Raw genomic sequence first — 16228 nt, forward strand, 5'->3', positions numbered from 1 at the left:
CTCCTTAAAAGAGTGTGCACATGGCAGTAATTGAGGATGTCTCCAAAGTTCTTGTTCCCTGGGCCTGGGGTACAAGATGGAACAGAGACAAGAGGTGAGCATATCCATGCCCCCTCCTACCGGGTACGGCCTTGACAGAGGCCTTGACAGGTGCTCTTCCTTAGGGAGCCACCTTGGCCCCTTGGGCTCTACACTGATGGGACAGATGGTTTAGAATGGGGCACTATAAAGTGGGCCCTTCTCCCTGGTGTTCCTTCCCCCCTCCCCCCAACTTCTGGTACACACACACAGTTTTTTCCTTGTTTTCCTCCTCCTCTTCCTAGGACATTGGGTGCTGTTAGACAGGTTGTATACAGAAAGACTCCTACCCAAGAAGAGACAGGAATCTATTGAGGCAACCCTCTCTTCCAGGATGTAGCTGGCCCAACTCTTCCCTCACCTCAAATCTACCTCCTTCCCACCCGTGTCTTGAAGTCTTGTGACTCACAGACTCAGAATGCAGAAAGGCCACAGGAATCGTGTCACGGTGCCCATTGTTAGGCAGAAAAAAAATTAAGGCCTGGGAAACCCCACCCATGTCCACCAGGATAGTCTCAGGACCCGAAGCCCTGCAGCTACAGCTGGACATGTGGGTGCTTAAGAGCATGTTGGTGGGCGAATGAGTGTGCCAGGGAGAAGCTGGAGGTCAGCGAGCCGGCAAGGGAGGGACCTAGGGCTGGGCTATGCAAAAAAACATGTCAGCCCCAGCTTCAGAAGCCTTAGGGACATTTCAGAAGGGGCTCCTTGGCACACTTAGCCAGTCTGAACCCCCACCTAGCACTGTTCTCTGTGAGGGGAGGGGCTGGGAGCATCTACCCAAGTAGCCTGGTGCTCTGTGACCCTGGTGACAGCAGCACTGTCAGCTAACAAGTGACCCCAGCCAGGTGGCAGCATGACACTGCTCTCATGGTGGCCCTTCAAGTCAGTGAGCAGAACTGTCCCTTCATCCCTTTGGGATGTCACTCACAGGGCACCCTGATGCCTGCCACCTCAGTTCTGGGGCCACAGCTGATGCCACACCACGGTCCCTGCCCTCAGGTTGATACTGCCTGTACAAAGGCTCCTCGGAGGAGGAGCCATGCCTATATACCCTGGCTCCACCCCCGCAGCTGGACATTTGAGACTCTAGCAAAAGGGGAGTCTTTCTGCTTTGGAGGTGGCCGGAGCCCCAAGGGGGCCCCAGGGTAGAAGCCTTCGAATGACGTCCAAACCTTAGGCATTCGAAACATCCCAGGATCTGGCTCCCACTTGTCCTCTTTTCAGATAAACAAAAGCACCCACAGTACCCAGCCCACCCTAGCCATCCAGTGGCTAGGAACCCAGTGGCGGAGGGGCACTGCAGGTGGTTCCCAGCCCGAACAAGCTTCCTTCAGTCACTGCACTCATTTCTAGTAGGTTTATACCTCCTGCCCCAGGATTTTCACCTGGGATAAAGCTGAAGGAAAAGCCAGGTGTGGTAGCTCATTGCCTTTAATCCCAGCACTCAGGGAGGCACAGACAGGCAGATCGATCGCTGTGTGTTCAAGGCCAGCCTGGCCTACAAAGTGAGTTCAGGACAGCCAGGGCTACACAGAGAAACCCTGAAACCTTGACTTGAAAAACAAAAACAAAACAAGAACAAACTGTAGGAGAGGGGCTGGAAAGAAGACTGAAAGGTGAAAAGCCCTGGCTGCCCTTGCAGAGGACCCAGGTTCTGTTCCCAAAGCCCACATGGTGGCTTATAACCAGCCAGTAACTCCAGTCGAGGCGATCAACTCGCCTCTGAACTCCATGGGCACCACACACACATGAAATGCACATACATGCAGACAACACTCATCCACAGAAAAGTTTTTGGGTTTTTGAAATACAATTTTTTTAAGTAGCCCTGGCTGCCCTGGAACTCACTCTGTAGACCAGGCTGGGCTCGAACTCACAGAAATCTGCCTGCCTCTGCCTCTTGAGTGCCCAGGTTAAAGGTGTGTGCCACCACACCTGGCTCACGTATGTTGCTGTATTTTTTAGGCTACTTTATTGGGCTCATATAACCCAATCCCTTCCAACACCCCAACATCAGGTAAGAGAGCCAGAAGGTTAGAGGGGAAAGGGGGTATAGGACTCTAGGTTACTTCCTGCTGGTTAGTGTCCATTGGGTTCCTTAGGGCAGATCCAATCTTCCTTGTCAGGATATATCCAACTTCTCATCCAAGTGCAACAACAGCCATCAGGAGCAGCGACGGGAGAGGGGACAGCGGACACCTTCACCTTCAGCGCCCCCGGCCTCTCTCTGGGCTCTGGCATATATACCCTCAAAACTATCTGCAGCTGGCAAAGATCATGGCCCTGCTAGTACAGAAGACAATCATAGTTAACAGCTGTGGACAAGCCGAAGCAGCCTCATATCCCACACCTGGGATTAAAATAAAAACATTCACATAACTAGGTTTTTTAAGAGACCAAAATTCTTACTACGCACATAAAAGTTTTATTGTTTTTTTTTGTTTGTTTGTTTGTTTTTTGTTTTGTTTCTTTCAATGAAAAACCTGTAGGTGCCCTGCTCAAACCTAAGGGCATTCCATAGCACCCATCTCTCCTGCCTGCACAGGGGAGGGGTTGTGGTGACCGCCTCAGGCAAGAAGCACAACCTCAATGTCCACCCACTGGTCCAGGCACTGAACCTTACTGCCTCAAGGCAGGAAGTAACATGCAAGCCCAGTGCCAACCACGGGGTCTGGGAGTTCAAAGAGCAAGAAGGACACAGAGTGACAAGCTATTAAGAACTGCACAGCTGAAACCCCTGGTTTCTGGTTCCAGAGTTTCCCACCAGGCAAGGCCCCTGTCTTTTCGTGGGCATTCCACTGAGCATGGTCCCTGTGGGTAGAGAGGTTGCCTCCAAGAGGCTCCGACGTATCTGTGGGTGTGGTCAGGGCAGGGCGCAGGCTGTTCTCAGGACCTACCTGGACAGCCCTGTGACGATGCAGAGGGACAGACCCAGAGGAGGAAGCAGTGCCGGGTTTTCCCAGGTGTGGCCCCAGGTATAAAGCACGCAGCCAGGCTTCAGCAGGTGCAGCCCTGGGACCATCGCCAGGTGTGAGGCTGCTCCTTGTCTACTGCCATGGCCATTGTCACTGCCACGGTGATGGTGAGCCTGGTGCCTTTCCCCGCCTCGTGATGACAGCCTACCCAGAAGGGTGGATATTGGGGCCCTCTCTCTAAGCCTAGACTCACTGGAATGCCTTTAGGCTAACTCCCCACTTACCAAGGGAAATCTAAACCATCTTTCCAGGGAGGACGGGCAAGCTTGGGAGGAAGCGGGTGTTCTCAGGGCTACCCCTAACCATACACCTGCCTGCTCCCCAGGGGCTCCTGCTTCTAGCCTGGTTGCCTACTGGTATGCCTCATCAAGATCCCCCATCCTGGGGGACACCCCGAAGCCATAGGATCCTGCGGTGCTACTCTGCTGAGGAACTGTCTCACGGCCAGGCTCCCCCACACCTGCTAACTCAAAGTGCCAGGTGGGAACAGGCTCTCCCTGTAGCCCTGGTGTCCACTTTGGAGGCCCCGGGCCACAGGAGGCAGCATGGAGGACCTCTAGTTGGAACACAGTGCCCCGTGCTACGGCCAGAGGAGGTGTTGGAAGCTGACACCCACCAGCGCTCCATCTCGCCTTGGAGATATCGGTGAGGGTGATGGGGTTCCTGCTGGTGGACTGGCTTTCTTCCCACTCTGAAGCCTCAGTTAGGTCCTTGTCTATTCGGGGGCATGCTCACCCAAACTTTTAAAAACATGTTTTCTCCTGAAAAGCTGAGGCTGGGGACAAGTGAGATCAGGACCCCCACTGAAGCCCCTGCTCCTGTGTTCTCAGAGGCCAGGGGGACATGTACGGTAGCATCATTTATTGAGCGCCAACAGAATGCTAGCTTTCTTGTGCCTGCACCTTTCTGTCTGTAGCATTCACATCCTGAACTCTCAGATTGCAAATTCCAGAGCAAGTGCTGTAGCCACAAGAGGGTGGAGCTCTGAGGAGGGAGGAGGGACACTGCCTCCACCATGCTGCTTGTGAAGCTCAGACCTGTTCTCGGTAGAACCAGAGTGAGCACTGTCTTTGCTCCCGTCCCCTACAGCATCGACACAGATGAGAACCGCTACCCGCAGAAGCTGGCCGTGGCAGAGTGCTTGTGTCGTGGCTGTATCAACGCGAAGACCGGCCGTGAGACAGCCGCCCTGAACTCTGTGCAGCTGCTGCAGAGCCTGCTGGTGCTGAGGCGACAGCCCTGCTCCCCAGACGGTGCAGGGGACCCTATACCAGGCTCCTTCGCCTTCCACACTGAGTTCATCCGCGTGCCCGTTGGATGCACCTGCGTTCTTCCCAGGTCCGCACAGTGACGACTTGTGGCCCACTGTGCTGTACCAGGCCCCTTCCAGGACAGACATTTCAGGCATCCCCACAGAGGATGTCTTCTATTTATGAGTATTTATTGGTTATTTATTGACTCAAGAGAGCAGCAGGAACTACCCAGCCCTTGCCCTGTGAGCCCTGACTCCTGCCCAGATCCAAGCTGCTGGCCTCAGGACTGGAGAGGGCAGACATCCCCGTGTCTGGAAGGATCACTCCCAATGGCTCTCCAGCCTTAGCTTGCCCTGTCACCAGAGGGGAAAGCTAGGCGTGGCCTGGAGCACACCTGGAATGCCAGCACCGGCAGAGCTGGAAGGTTGCCACAGGTTTTCAGGCAGCCTGCTCTATGTAATGATTCCAGGGAAGCCAGCGCTACATGGCGAAATGGTCTCAGAAGAGAGGGTGCGGTAGGCCTGAAGGAACCGGCTTCCTCTTTTTTTTTTTAATTTAAAAAAAGCTGCATATTTATTTTGCTTCCTGACTCTGTACTTGTGCCTTCAACACTTTCACAATGATTTTCTGCTCAATAAGGAAAGCCCGCTTGATCCTGTTGTGCACATACTTGGCACACATGGAACCGCCATAGGCCCTGCTAATGTGCTTCTTTGTCTTAAACAATCTCCTAAGGACTTTAGCCCTCCCAGCTCGAACCCCTCAAAGTCTGCCCGGGCACACACCTCATGCAGAGTTAGGTGCTTTCCCAACCTTCTCGGTATACAGGTGAACAATCCTGTTGCCAGGGGTTCGAGACAGCCTAGTTTTGTTGGCGGCTGTAGTGTAGGAGAGCCTACAATAGTATGTCAAACACTGGACATTGTCTCTAAGCACCGTCTCCGGAAGAGCTGGCTTCCTCTTCTTGAACCTCTAGCCGTAGTGACCGGGAAGGAGACGGGAGCTGGCTCTGTGTTATCCCAGAGCACCCTGCGGGATGCAGCCCTTTCAGTTATGTTTTAAACAATTATTTATTTTAACTCTTATTAAATGGATGTACTTTACAGCCTTCATTTATTCCTGCAAGTCGGCCTGCTTTTCTTCCCTCCTGGCCCTGCCCACCCACTGGGTGCTCAGAAAGTACTAAAGCCCCAAATCCTTTCCTGAGGGTGTATGCAGGGGTGAAGAGGGTCTTGATCACAGCAGAGCCTTCAGGCCTGGGTCTCCACCTTTCGGGGGGGGGGGGCAGCTGCTGGCCTAGGCGGTCCCTCAGGGCCACATTGCCACCCCCAGTCTTTGTAGTACTTTGACCCTTTGGGGGACACCACCTCTGCCTCAGGCTGATCCCCAGGGACACTCCCCTGCATCAAGTCAGGCAGTCAGTGCCTCAAAACACTTGCCAGCATTGAACTGCCAGGCCTCTTCCTCAGTAGGGACCCGGGGCTGTGAAGCCAAACCGGAGACACCAGCCCAGGGCCAGGAGCTGCCAGGGCAGCAGCCTGTACTCTGGCCCCACTGGGTGCTTTGGTGAAGGGGACTGGCAGCCAGCGGCTTCCACTATGCTTCCGGAAGAACCAGGATAGGCTCAGGGTCCCACTTGTAAGCCTGAGCCCACCCAGGGCCCACTGGGCAGTCGTCAGACCTTCGGGTCACCAAACGGGGCTGAGAACATGTTCGATCCACTGCCAGCCATAGTCCCTCTCCCAGCCTCCCAGGAAGAGCTACTTGTCCACACCAGCCATTCACTCTGTTTATTACAGCAGGCTTCACCACCCACCGTGGGCAACCGCAGGGAAACTCAAGAGGGCGCTGTAGACAGGCAGCGAAGGTCACACCACCTCATCTATCACTGGGATCGGGTTGACCTGGGGGCCTCCAGCTGTGGATGCCTCCTCCTCATCCACACTTGGCTTCTTGCGGGCCTCCACTGGTGGCCGGGGTGGAGGGTTGGTGGGTGGCTGCTTGATGGTGCCTCCAACCTGTGGTCGCTCCTTGGGTTTAGGCTCAATGGGGGTCCACTGCTCCCCCCGGATGGCTGCCTAAGGGGCAGAGAGGGCTTATGTTATGCTTCAAGCTGCTTACCATCACTAGGGACTCCAAGTGGACAAGGGTCTTAACCCCTAAGCATGATGGGAGTGGTTTACAATGACTGACTAGACTAAGGCCACACACAGGGATCTGGGACCACCTGACACCAAACCCGAGCTATGTGGCCATGCCACGAGGGCCCTGCAATAGAGGAGCACAGAGCCCCTGGGCTTCTATAACATTCCCAGAAGCACTTCCGGGGGCAAATTCCATTACCCACACAGCTTCCGGGACCCCTCCAAGGGATACCCACTCATGCTACAGCCTCTCCACAGTGTCAAGGAAGCTATAGGAAGCGTGTAGGGCTGGGTGGTAAAGAAGGCAAGCAGAGAACTTGCTGGAAATAGTGCCGCTACCCCCTCTACCCCACAAGGACTCCCTTGCCATCTGGTTCTATGTATCTGGGAATGTGCATTTAAATTTAGTATCCCAGCGGACAGTGGTGATACACACCTTTAATCCCAGCACTCAGGAGGCAGAGGCAGGCAGATCTCTATGGCTTTGAGGCTAGTTTGTTCTACAGGGTGAGTTCCAGAACAGCTAGGGCTACACAGAGAAACTTTGTCTCAAAAAACCAAAATTAACTAATTAATTGATTTCGTTTCCCACACTGTTTGAGAAATGGAAAGTCTGCAGCACAGACCACACCTGTGGCTATACCTCCTAACCAACACACAGCACAAGATAAGAACGGAGCTGGCAGAAGAGAACGCAGGAAGATATCTATATGACCTCAAAACAGAAAAAAAAAAAAAAAAAAAAAAAAGGACTTTTAATGAACACAAACTAGGAGGTAGGGGCAGGATCAGGAGTTCAAGGCCATCTTCAACTACATAGCTATCCGGGGCTACACCAGACCCTCTCTTTCTCTCAAAATAAAAATTAAAATAAATAAATAAGTAAATAAATGCTTCTGTGACACGAGCTCCTGATAGGTGCACCCCAAACTCAGGCAGGCTTAGACGCACAATGGATACACACTGAGGCTTGGAGGTACGGCCTGGGCCAGCCACACTGCCTCTCTGAGTCTCTTTATCCACCTGCCCAGCCTCGCTACAATGGAGCTTCAACAGGGAAGCGCCCTGTTACAGTAGACAGCGCAAGCAAGCAAGACAGCTGATGTGACACACCGCAGCCAGCCGATGGGAGCGAGTAAGCTGTTATGAGAGCCAAGAGCCCCAAGGACATGGGACGGGGGTGGGAGGGAGGCTGACCAGAGAGGACAGACACTTACCAGCAGGTAGATTACACTGGCAATGAACAAGCAGACAGTCCCCAGGATAGTGGCCAGCAGGAAGCCTGCAGGCACTGACAGCCTTCGGGGATGCCAGGAGGAAGCAAATAGACAGCAGTCAGAGGGGATCTTGGTCACAGGTTTCAGAGGGAGAGTTTGTCCCCAGGGCCCTAGGGGAGCCGGACCCAGCTCTGCCCAGATCCAGTTTAGGTTTGGTATAAGCTGTTCTCTGCGGTAATTGGCCTTTGATTTGAGCCCCAGCTACCACGTCGGGGAAATGGCCTAAGCTGGAGTGTGGCCATATGGATGGGTGTGTCCCAGTCCTGGCTTAGCAAAGACCTTGAAGAACTGCAGGTGTAGCAGGCCCACAGGGAGCCACCCAGAACCATGACTGCAGCTCAGGGGCTAGGTGAGGTGCGCACTGCGGGTCTGGGCCCTTCTGCCCTCTCGAAAAGCTGGACTTTTCTGTTTGGATAAATATCAATGAAGAAGGGGCGTGGCTGGGCGATGCCTTCCTGTCCAGGCTACAGAACCATGTCTGGAGGCTCCTCTTAGCCTCCTAGGGATAGGCAGAGGGACTCACAGGAAGTGGAGGACAGCCCGGACGTAGTAGTTTCTGGTGAGGGGCCCAAACAGCTTCACCACAGTGGTGAGGTACTTCTGTCCACTAGATGTAGAGGGAACACAAAAGGTCAGAGGGTCAGGATCCCTTGTCACTCCCTATCCACCCCCTTCCAGGGTTCTAGTCCTTTTTCTGCTGGGCACACAGGCCCAGCAGTTGGGCAGGCTTGGGCTGGAAGCTCATGGAAGTTGACTCCATGGGACAGGTCCCCAGGCCACTCGGGTGTGAATGACTTACCATCGCTCCATGGTGGAGCCCTTTTTCCTCTTTCCCCGGGGGTACTCCAAGAGACAGATGAGCACACCTGCAACACTGCGCTGAGGTTAAGGGAAGCCTCGCCAGGCCTGAGCCAGTGTGCGTCTTTGCTGTGGGTAAGTGGAGGCACAGCCGCTGGCCTAGACCTACCCTCCCACCTCTTCTGTTTCAGGTTCTGGCCAGTGGGCCTACTGTCCAGCAAGGTGGAGTGAACCTCAATCCAAGCCTTGGGACAGCGGACCTCAGCGCCACGTTTGGCTGAACCGACTCTGTGGCCTTTGGCAAGTGGCTTTCCAGCCCTGGGCCTTGGCTTCTGAGCCTGCAGACAGAGCTAGCTGGTCCTGCTTCCAGAGGCTGTGGCCAACAGAGTATGTCTGTGAGGTGGCGGTGCTGGAACTGCCACACCTTCCCGGCCCACAGTAGAAGGATACATTGAGTAGGCGCCAAAATACCACTGTGTGAAGCGTCCAGCAGTGGCCACGATGCCCCCTGTGATGAGGACTAAGGGTGGAGAGCTGGTTAGGAGGTGGCACCTGCTGCAGGTGTGAGCCAGTTTGAGCTTGCCCCTGGGCTGGGACCACCTCCAATTCGCTGCCTACTAGGGCTGGCACCATCGCAGAAGGAAATGCCTATACTTCCTTCTGCAGGGGGTTCAGGGGCAGAGAGGACATGGCCACGGCGAGCTGAACTTGCCCGTAGCAATACTGCCTCAGCCCCATGGCAGCTGTAGGTTACGAAATGGTACATACCTGGGTTCCATCCCAAGCCTTTCATCCCAGCACTCAGGAGGCAGAGGCAGGAGAATCTCTGTGAGCTCAAGGCTAGCCTGACCTACAGAGGACAGCTGGGGCGACACAGAAACCCTGGGGGTGGGGAGCATACCGGTGGTGTTTGGCCACCCTGGCTACGGCCCACTATCGCCTCAGCCAGCCCCTCCATGACTCCATTACAATAGTTTACACTAATGTTACCCGTGGTTCCTCCATGGAGCCACACGACTCGAAACCTCCCTCATGTCAGAAGGTTCTTGTGTCTGTGTCTCTAGCTCAGATGAAGCTGGCGTGAGGTGCTCTGTAAATAATTAGTAGTTCATTCTCTTTTTGTTGTTGTTTTTGACACACTGGCTGGCCCCGAACCAATCTCCCTCCCCATATACTTGAATTGCAGGCACTTTTTTGTTGTTGTTGTTTTTCAAGACGGGGTTTCTCTCTGTAGCCTTGGCTGTCCAGGACTCCCTTTGTAGACCGGGCTGGACTCGAACTCACAGAGACCCACCTGCCTCTGCCTCCCTGAGTGAAGGGATTACAGGTGTGTGCCACCAAGCCTGGCTTTTTTTAATTGGTTGCTTTTCTATGTGATATGAATCACAATTTACAAATGCATTTTTCTGCCTTTGGGATATTTGGAGGCTTCTAGTCTGTAGCTGTGATGGATAAGGTGATGTGGCTATGTTTTTACTTATTTTTTAAGGGGCCCAGGAATTCAAAGTCATCTTTTCCTGCATAGTGAGTTTGAGACCAGCCTGAAACCCTGTCTCAAAGCAAACAAATAAATAAAAGAGACAGGAATCTGTTGTAGATTTAGAAAGATGAGTGATACACCACGTGCAAAAAAGTGTCTTGAGCTTTTGATTACGTGCAGACTGGAGAGATGGCTCAGTGTTTAAGGGCACTGGTTGCTCTTCCATAGTACCGGTTTTTTAGCTAGGTGTGGCCATTTGTAATCCCAACACTCTTTGAGGCTAAGACAGAAGGCTCATAGGTTCCATCAAGGGTCCATTTCAAACAATAAGACGTTACTACTGTACTGTCTGCCGGTATCTCTGACCGACCTGAGAGCTCTAAGCTGGCACAAACCCAGGACATTTTGTCTAATTTCACTTCAATGTGTCCAAGAAGGGATTTGTTTCCATTAGTTCTGAAAAAGACTTCTTCTCCTAGGCCTAAAGTCTCTTCATTTCTGGGAAGTGTTCGCCCAGCCTCCAGACCTCCCTCACACCATAGAGTCTTATGGGACTTGAGCACTTCCCACATTCACTCTTCCTGTACAGCATATGACACAACTTCTATGTAGAAATCCCCACGCTGGGGTGGTTCCTCCCAACTTCCTCCTGTGTCCCTCCGCAGGGCTGGGCATCCCCAGTGTGTCCACTGTCACCAAGACTTGACCAATTGTGTCTGGAGACACTGCACATGAATTCACTTTCCCAAATCCAGTTGGCCCTTTATCTCCTTTGACATTCAGGGTACACTTTGCCCCCTTCCCAGTGGAACCAGCACCCACCCCTGCCCTATGAGTGTGTTGCCCTGTAGGTGCCCTGCCCTGTATGTGCTGACTCCTCGAAGGGTTCACTTCCTCAAACAGTGAGTGTGAGCTCATGCCGGTACGGTATGCATTCCACAGCAGCCCCTGTGCCGGGTGAGGGCTTCTCCCTCAAACCAGACTCCTCTAGCATCTGCACCTGTGCAGGAAGGCCGCCTCAGTCCCACCCCCTTCACAGGCCTAGGGCTCAGGCTTTGGCTGTTCAAGATCTTTTCCACCTGACCCCTGACAGCAACAGCTCTTGGCAGCTGCAGGGATGGATGCCCTGTGTGAGTCTAGCTGGGAGGTGACTCCCGCCTTCTCCAGCACAGAGACCCTGGAGCAGTCTCAGGAAAAGCCTCCTTGCTGTCCTGGGCACCTCCAACTTCCAAGCCCCTCTCCCACCCTTCAGATAGCACTGGTTTATCCTTATGCTTGGCTCGTAGCTCAGCTACATATTAACTTTCCTGTTTTGCTGGTCAGCGTAAAGGTGCGCTCTGCAGGACAGAAGGGTGTTTTTGTCACACATTCACTCAGCTGGCTAGCCACTAATCCTTAGGGTATCATGTCCCTAGAACACCTGAGCTGCTGCCCACCATTAGCGGGAGGCGGTCACCCTTTATCCACCAGGGAGACCCAAGGGCTCATTCTCAAAGCCAACCCACAAGAAGACCTACTGTGTACAGGGACTCTTGGCAATAACATAAAGACCAAGGCCCATGGCTTGCTTAAGGCACATTCAGGAAACTCAGACACAGAAAGGAAGCTGAAAAACAAGAAGGCAGGAGACGGCCCACGAGGCAAGCAGGGGCTCCGGCAGTCAGAAATAGGCTTTCATCCTGAGGTGGAGCCAGCTGCTGATGTGGCCAGAACAGATGGGATTTTCTGTGACTTAAAACAAAACAAACCAAGCAAAACAGGGGAGGCTGGTGAGATGGCTCAGTGGTTAAGGAGGCCCACTGCACTTGCAGAGGACCTGAGTTCAGTTCCCAGAACCCACATTAGGCAGCTTGGAACCAGCTGAAACTCCAGTTCCAGGGGATCCAGTACCCTCTTCTAGTCTTTGTCTGAAAACACCTGCACTAATGCACGTACCCATTTACAGGCACACACACGATTAAAAAAAAAAGCCAAATGTTAAAACAGGCAAGTGTGCTCCCGTTGGTTGGACCTAGACTGCCCAGAACTCTCCCAGGACGGCTGTACTTTCCAATAAAAAGAAAAGGCAGCGGAAGTGGCACTTGGAGAGAGTGGCCACAGCCTGTGACTTCGCTGGAGAGACTTGTGTCAGCCGTGGACAGTTGGCTGCGGCAGGACACGAAGACCTTGCACACACGGCGCAGGGAGGACAGGAGATGTCTCTGTCACCATTTCCTGAAGAACACTTGTGAAAGTGTGGTGTTCACTCCACCAGTGGCAGGCGGGTGGGAAGTGGAAAGAGGGGGAGACGACTGGCCCACCATTTTCAAAAGGTTTCCGCTTCAAAGCCCTCCACCCCAGAATGGGAGCGTCCAGTGTGGACTGGGGCAATTTCTCCATCACTCAGGTGAGGAGGTGAGCCTGGGCCCTCATCGCTGCCTCTGCAGGTCTTTCCTGGCTACCTCTGGCTTTGAGGCATGTCTGCAGTTTCTTCTAGTCTCTGGCCTGATGCTCCTGGTCTGGCCCACCACGTTTCTTTCCCGGTGCAGTGCCGCCCGGGGGTCCCACTGCCCCTTGGCAGACCTCCCAGACAATCCTGACTGTTCGCGCCACGGCCAGCGCCATCCTGACCAAGGCCCAAGTGCTCTGCATCTCAGCCCGGTAGGGCTAAGATTATGTTCTGAGTGGTGTCTGGTCTCCTGTGAAATAGTTTCTGCGCACACTCAGCTTGTGGGATGGAGCTGGCCGCTCCTCCAGGGTAAACTCAACTTCCACCCCAAGCCCCTCTAGGAGAAGACGGAGCCCTACTGATCCCAAGGCCAGAAGCCCAGACTCCTGGGCAAGTGGGCTGTGCGCAGGAGAGGGTCCTCCGGCGGGTTTTCCTAACTGGGCGGGAAACCACCGGGTGAATGCCTCTTCCCCAGCTGCAAGCAACTTCCTCCTCTGAGGTTCCATTGCGGACCGGGCAGGGTGCAGGGCGGGGTCGCAGGGCAGGCAGCCCAGCTAGGCCTGCAGCGGCCACAGCCCGTTCCGAGCCCCGGCTGCCCCCCTCCTTAGCCCCCAATCGGCGGCCCCCAGAGCCAGCCCGAGCCCTGCTTCTCCCGCGGCGCTCCAGGGGTCCTGACCGACCCGTCCACCCGCATTCCGCCTCACTCACTCAGGCCAGACGCCAGCGCCTGTTCGTTGGCCCACATGGCCCACTCGATCTGCCCCATGGCGAGGACCCTGCACACGCAGCCGCCCGGCCCAACTCTGCAAGTCCTCACCGATCGGCCCGCCCCCTGCTCAGGTCCCGCCCCTGCGGGCTGTGCCCTGCAGGCTCCTCTGAGCTTTCCCTTTGAGCCTTAGTGGGTGGGTCAGTCTCCCCACGGGCGTCCCTCCAGCTGGAATGTACCCGGGCTGCTTAGGGCTGCCTGTGACTTGTGACCTGTACCCCAGAACCACTGGAGTAATTAACTTCAAGCCCCCGCACCTATGATTATCAGACAAACGCAGCTCCCTAAGGGGGAGGGGGGCGCGCGACGGGAGAGAAACTAGGTACTTCCGCCTGACTGTGAGCTGGGGCAGGTGTGTCCTGAGTCCCGTGACTAAGTGGAGGAAGAGAGACAAGATGATGTGCATGGCTGAGCAAACCCAGAGCGCAGTGGAGAACAGAAAGCTGTTGCCTCTTTCCCCTGGCCTGGACCAGCTCCAGCAGCAGTGGCGTGTATGTTGGGGTACCGCTTAGGGTGACAAGGGATCAGTACACTGTCACAGGAGGCCACAGGAGTTGGCTCATGGCCCCACCTCTCCACTGCATAGGGAAACAAGACAGAACGCAATGGCGGGTAGGGCTGACCTGAGCAGTAACCACCCAACTGTAATCAGGGACCCTTTGTTCCCTGGCTTAGAAGAGCGAACGCCAGGGCAGGCAGCCACAGTACCTTTTATTCCTGCAGCCAGCAGGTCAGCACCCACACCCACAGTGGACCCCACCCTGGGGCTCAACAGTCTCTGCCCTCACCAGGAGGGGTCACTGGTCTTTATAAAGAAATACTCCATCCGAGCGCGGTGTGGCCTGAGTTTAGGAGCCTGAGTCTCAACAGATGCCCTGCTGTCTGCAGCCGTTCTCCTCCACGCTTTCGCTGGTTACAGAGATCCTGAGAGCACCTTTAACAGGAGCGGGTCAGCAAGCCTTTCAGGGGACGTGAGGCTCGGGACCCCCGCTGCCTAGGCAGCTGCTCATCAATACGCAATGGCACAGCATTGTCACCAAGCACCCCTCAGGCATGGCCAACAGCACACCAGCTCCCCAGTCCCAGAGAGCAACCCCTTCTCCAAATGGCACAAGGGACCGGACACGGAAGAGGTCAAGGGTCCTGTAGAGGTAGGCCATCCGGGCCTAGCAGATGAACATGTGAGTTGTCTAGGACTTGAGGTCCTGGTCCGACCTGGGGGACAAAGATCAGTGTCCTGTCATGGATAACAGCAGTAGCCCTACCCACGGCTCCAGAGACTTTACACACCAGAGACTCTAAGGTGGGATTAGATGGGGGGGTGGGGGCTTCCTTGTAAGTCATGTGAGCATCTAGGTGTTCCTTCCCCTGGCTGGGCCAGATCCTGAGGATCTCAGTGGCCCCAGCACATGGCTGGCGAAGAAAGCATGAACTTAGAGTGGGCCTTTGAGCAGGATCAGGAGACAAAGGGATGCTGCCCTGCTTTGGGGGGTACAGCCTGAGGGCAGAGTCTTGGGGACCCCAATACCCACCCACACTGGCGAGTGACTACTTTCATCTTCCTGGATTCTCTTGGTCCTGAATGACTTAACCCTCACATCCCAACACGCCCCCACTCTCCCTCTGCATGCAAGCTGTCCCTGTGACCGCTGAGAGGAAATGAGTAAACAGTGTCTGATGACCCTAAAGAAGAGCCTGTGCCTACTTCTGTGCCGTGGCTGATGTGGGCTTCTGCTTCCTGCCTGAGACACAGTGGGGTGAGGGAGCCTGGCACCCTCCAGCAGCTAAGGAGGTGACCGGGCATACTGGCCTCACCTGAGTGGAAATGATGTACTTGACAGCAGCAGGCCTGGGCTCCATAGCCAGAGCAGCTTTCAGCTCATCAGAGAGCACAGCAGGCGACACCTGCAGCCCCTTTAAAAACCTAGGTAAAGAAGGCATGATGCTGTGCACAGAAGGCCCAGGTGGGCAGCTCTTCAGAGACAGGTGGGCTGGGGGTGATGGGGGGCAGGGCCCACTAAGAGGGAGGTTTCATTTAGGGATGATGAAAACACTATGAATTAGAGATTTTGCTAAGTGACACAGAGCATTCAGACCAGTCCGAGAAGACAGATCTGTGCAAGGAAGAGACAAGAAACCACACATACAGGCTCAAACGTGTTCAATAACGAAGAAATCAGGGCTTTGCCTGAATCCTGCACTTCAAAGTACCACATATTTAACACACTCATTAGAATGCCTCATGCATTTCCTAATAAAACCCACTTCTGGGCTGGAGAGGTAGCTCAGCACTTGAGAACACTTGATGCTCTTATAGGGGGGCCTGGTTAGGTTTCCAGCACTGGCATGGCAACTCACAACCATCTGTAACTCCAGTTCCAGGGGATCGTATGCCCTCTTCTGGCCTCCATGGGTACTGCACACAGCACACTGACATTCATGGAGGCCATATACTCAAACACATTCTAAAAAATGTCTAGGCCAAGTGTGGCAGTGCATGCCTTTAATCCCAGTACTCAGGAGGCAGAGGCAGGTGGATCTCTGAGTTTGAGGCCAGCCTCAAACTCTGTCTCAAAACAAACAAACAAAACAAAAACGTCAAAAAATGTCCTATACAAACAAACAAGTAGAATTCAAGTCACCCTTTGCTGAAAGAGGGCCCCTGTGCTTCCATCTGATCACAGCACTCGGGAGACAGACAGGTTGATCTGAGTTTGAGGCCACACTGGTCTACAAAGTAAGTTCCAGGATAGCCAGAGCTACACAGAGAAATCCTGTCTTGAAACAAACAAACAAACAAAAAAAAAAAAAAAAAAAAATGGAGCTGGAGAGATGGCTCAGTGGTTAAGAGCACGGGCTGCTCTTCCAGATGTGCTGAGTTCAATTCCCAGCACCCACATGGTGGCTCATAACCATCTATAACGTGATCTAATGCCATCTTCTGGAATGCAGATTCCATACAGGTAAAGCACTCATATACATTAGATAGATAGATAGATAGATAGATAGATAGATAGATAGATAGATAG

The 16228-nt window shown here is 54.0% G+C and overlaps 4 protein-coding genes across 4 annotated transcripts in view; 1 reads left to right on the forward strand and 3 right to left on the reverse strand.

The window, feature by feature from the left end:
- Positions 1 to 3133: 3133 nt before the first annotated feature.
- On the forward strand, positions 3134 to 4404 carry Il17c (interleukin 17C). The gene is made up of 3 exons (XM_055620881.1): positions 3134 to 3160; positions 3379 to 3698; positions 4143 to 4404. The coding sequence occupies exons 1-3, from the start codon at positions 3134 to 3136 to the stop codon at positions 4402 to 4404; spliced, it is 609 nt and encodes a 202-aa protein (XP_055476856.1).
- A 475-nt stretch (positions 4405 to 4879) lies between these two features.
- Positions 4880 to 6017, reverse strand: LOC129687126 (60S ribosomal protein L34-like). Its single transcript, XM_055621427.1, is given in 3 exon segments — positions 4880 to 5278; positions 5803 to 5907; positions 5988 to 6017. Coding segments are annotated over 3 exon segments (534 nt in total).
- Positions 6018 to 6080: 63 nt separating this feature from the next.
- On the reverse strand, positions 6081 to 13253 carry LOC129686793 (cytochrome b-245 light chain). The gene is made up of 6 exons (XM_055620882.1): positions 13142 to 13253; positions 8976 to 9045; positions 8527 to 8601; positions 8251 to 8334; positions 7668 to 7749; positions 6081 to 6384 (listed from the first exon to the last, which is right to left on the reverse strand). The coding sequence occupies exons 1-6, from the start codon at positions 13197 to 13199 to the stop codon at positions 6175 to 6177; spliced, it is 579 nt and encodes a 192-aa protein (XP_055476857.1). The 5' UTR covers positions 13200 to 13253; the 3' UTR covers positions 6081 to 6174.
- Positions 13254 to 13891: 638 nt separating this feature from the next.
- Positions 13892 to 16228, reverse strand: part of Mvd (mevalonate diphosphate decarboxylase) — an 8668-nt gene continuing 6331 nt past the window's right edge. Inside the window, exons 9-10 of the mRNA XM_055621573.1 lie at positions 15015 to 15123; positions 13892 to 14414 (exon numbers count right to left, since the gene is read on the reverse strand). Coding sequence (XP_055477548.1) covers positions 14334 to 14414; positions 15015 to 15123 — 190 coding nt within the window. The 3' untranslated portion in view covers positions 13892 to 14333. The remainder of the gene's footprint in view (positions 14415 to 15014; positions 15124 to 16228) is intronic.

The sequence above is a fragment of the Psammomys obesus genome, unplaced genomic scaffold, assembly GCF_907164565.1.
Source record: "Psammomys obesus unplaced genomic scaffold, mPsaObe1.curated_primary_1811, whole genome shotgun sequence".
NCBI classification, from domain to species: Eukaryota; Metazoa; Chordata; class Mammalia; order Rodentia; family Muridae; genus Psammomys; species Psammomys obesus.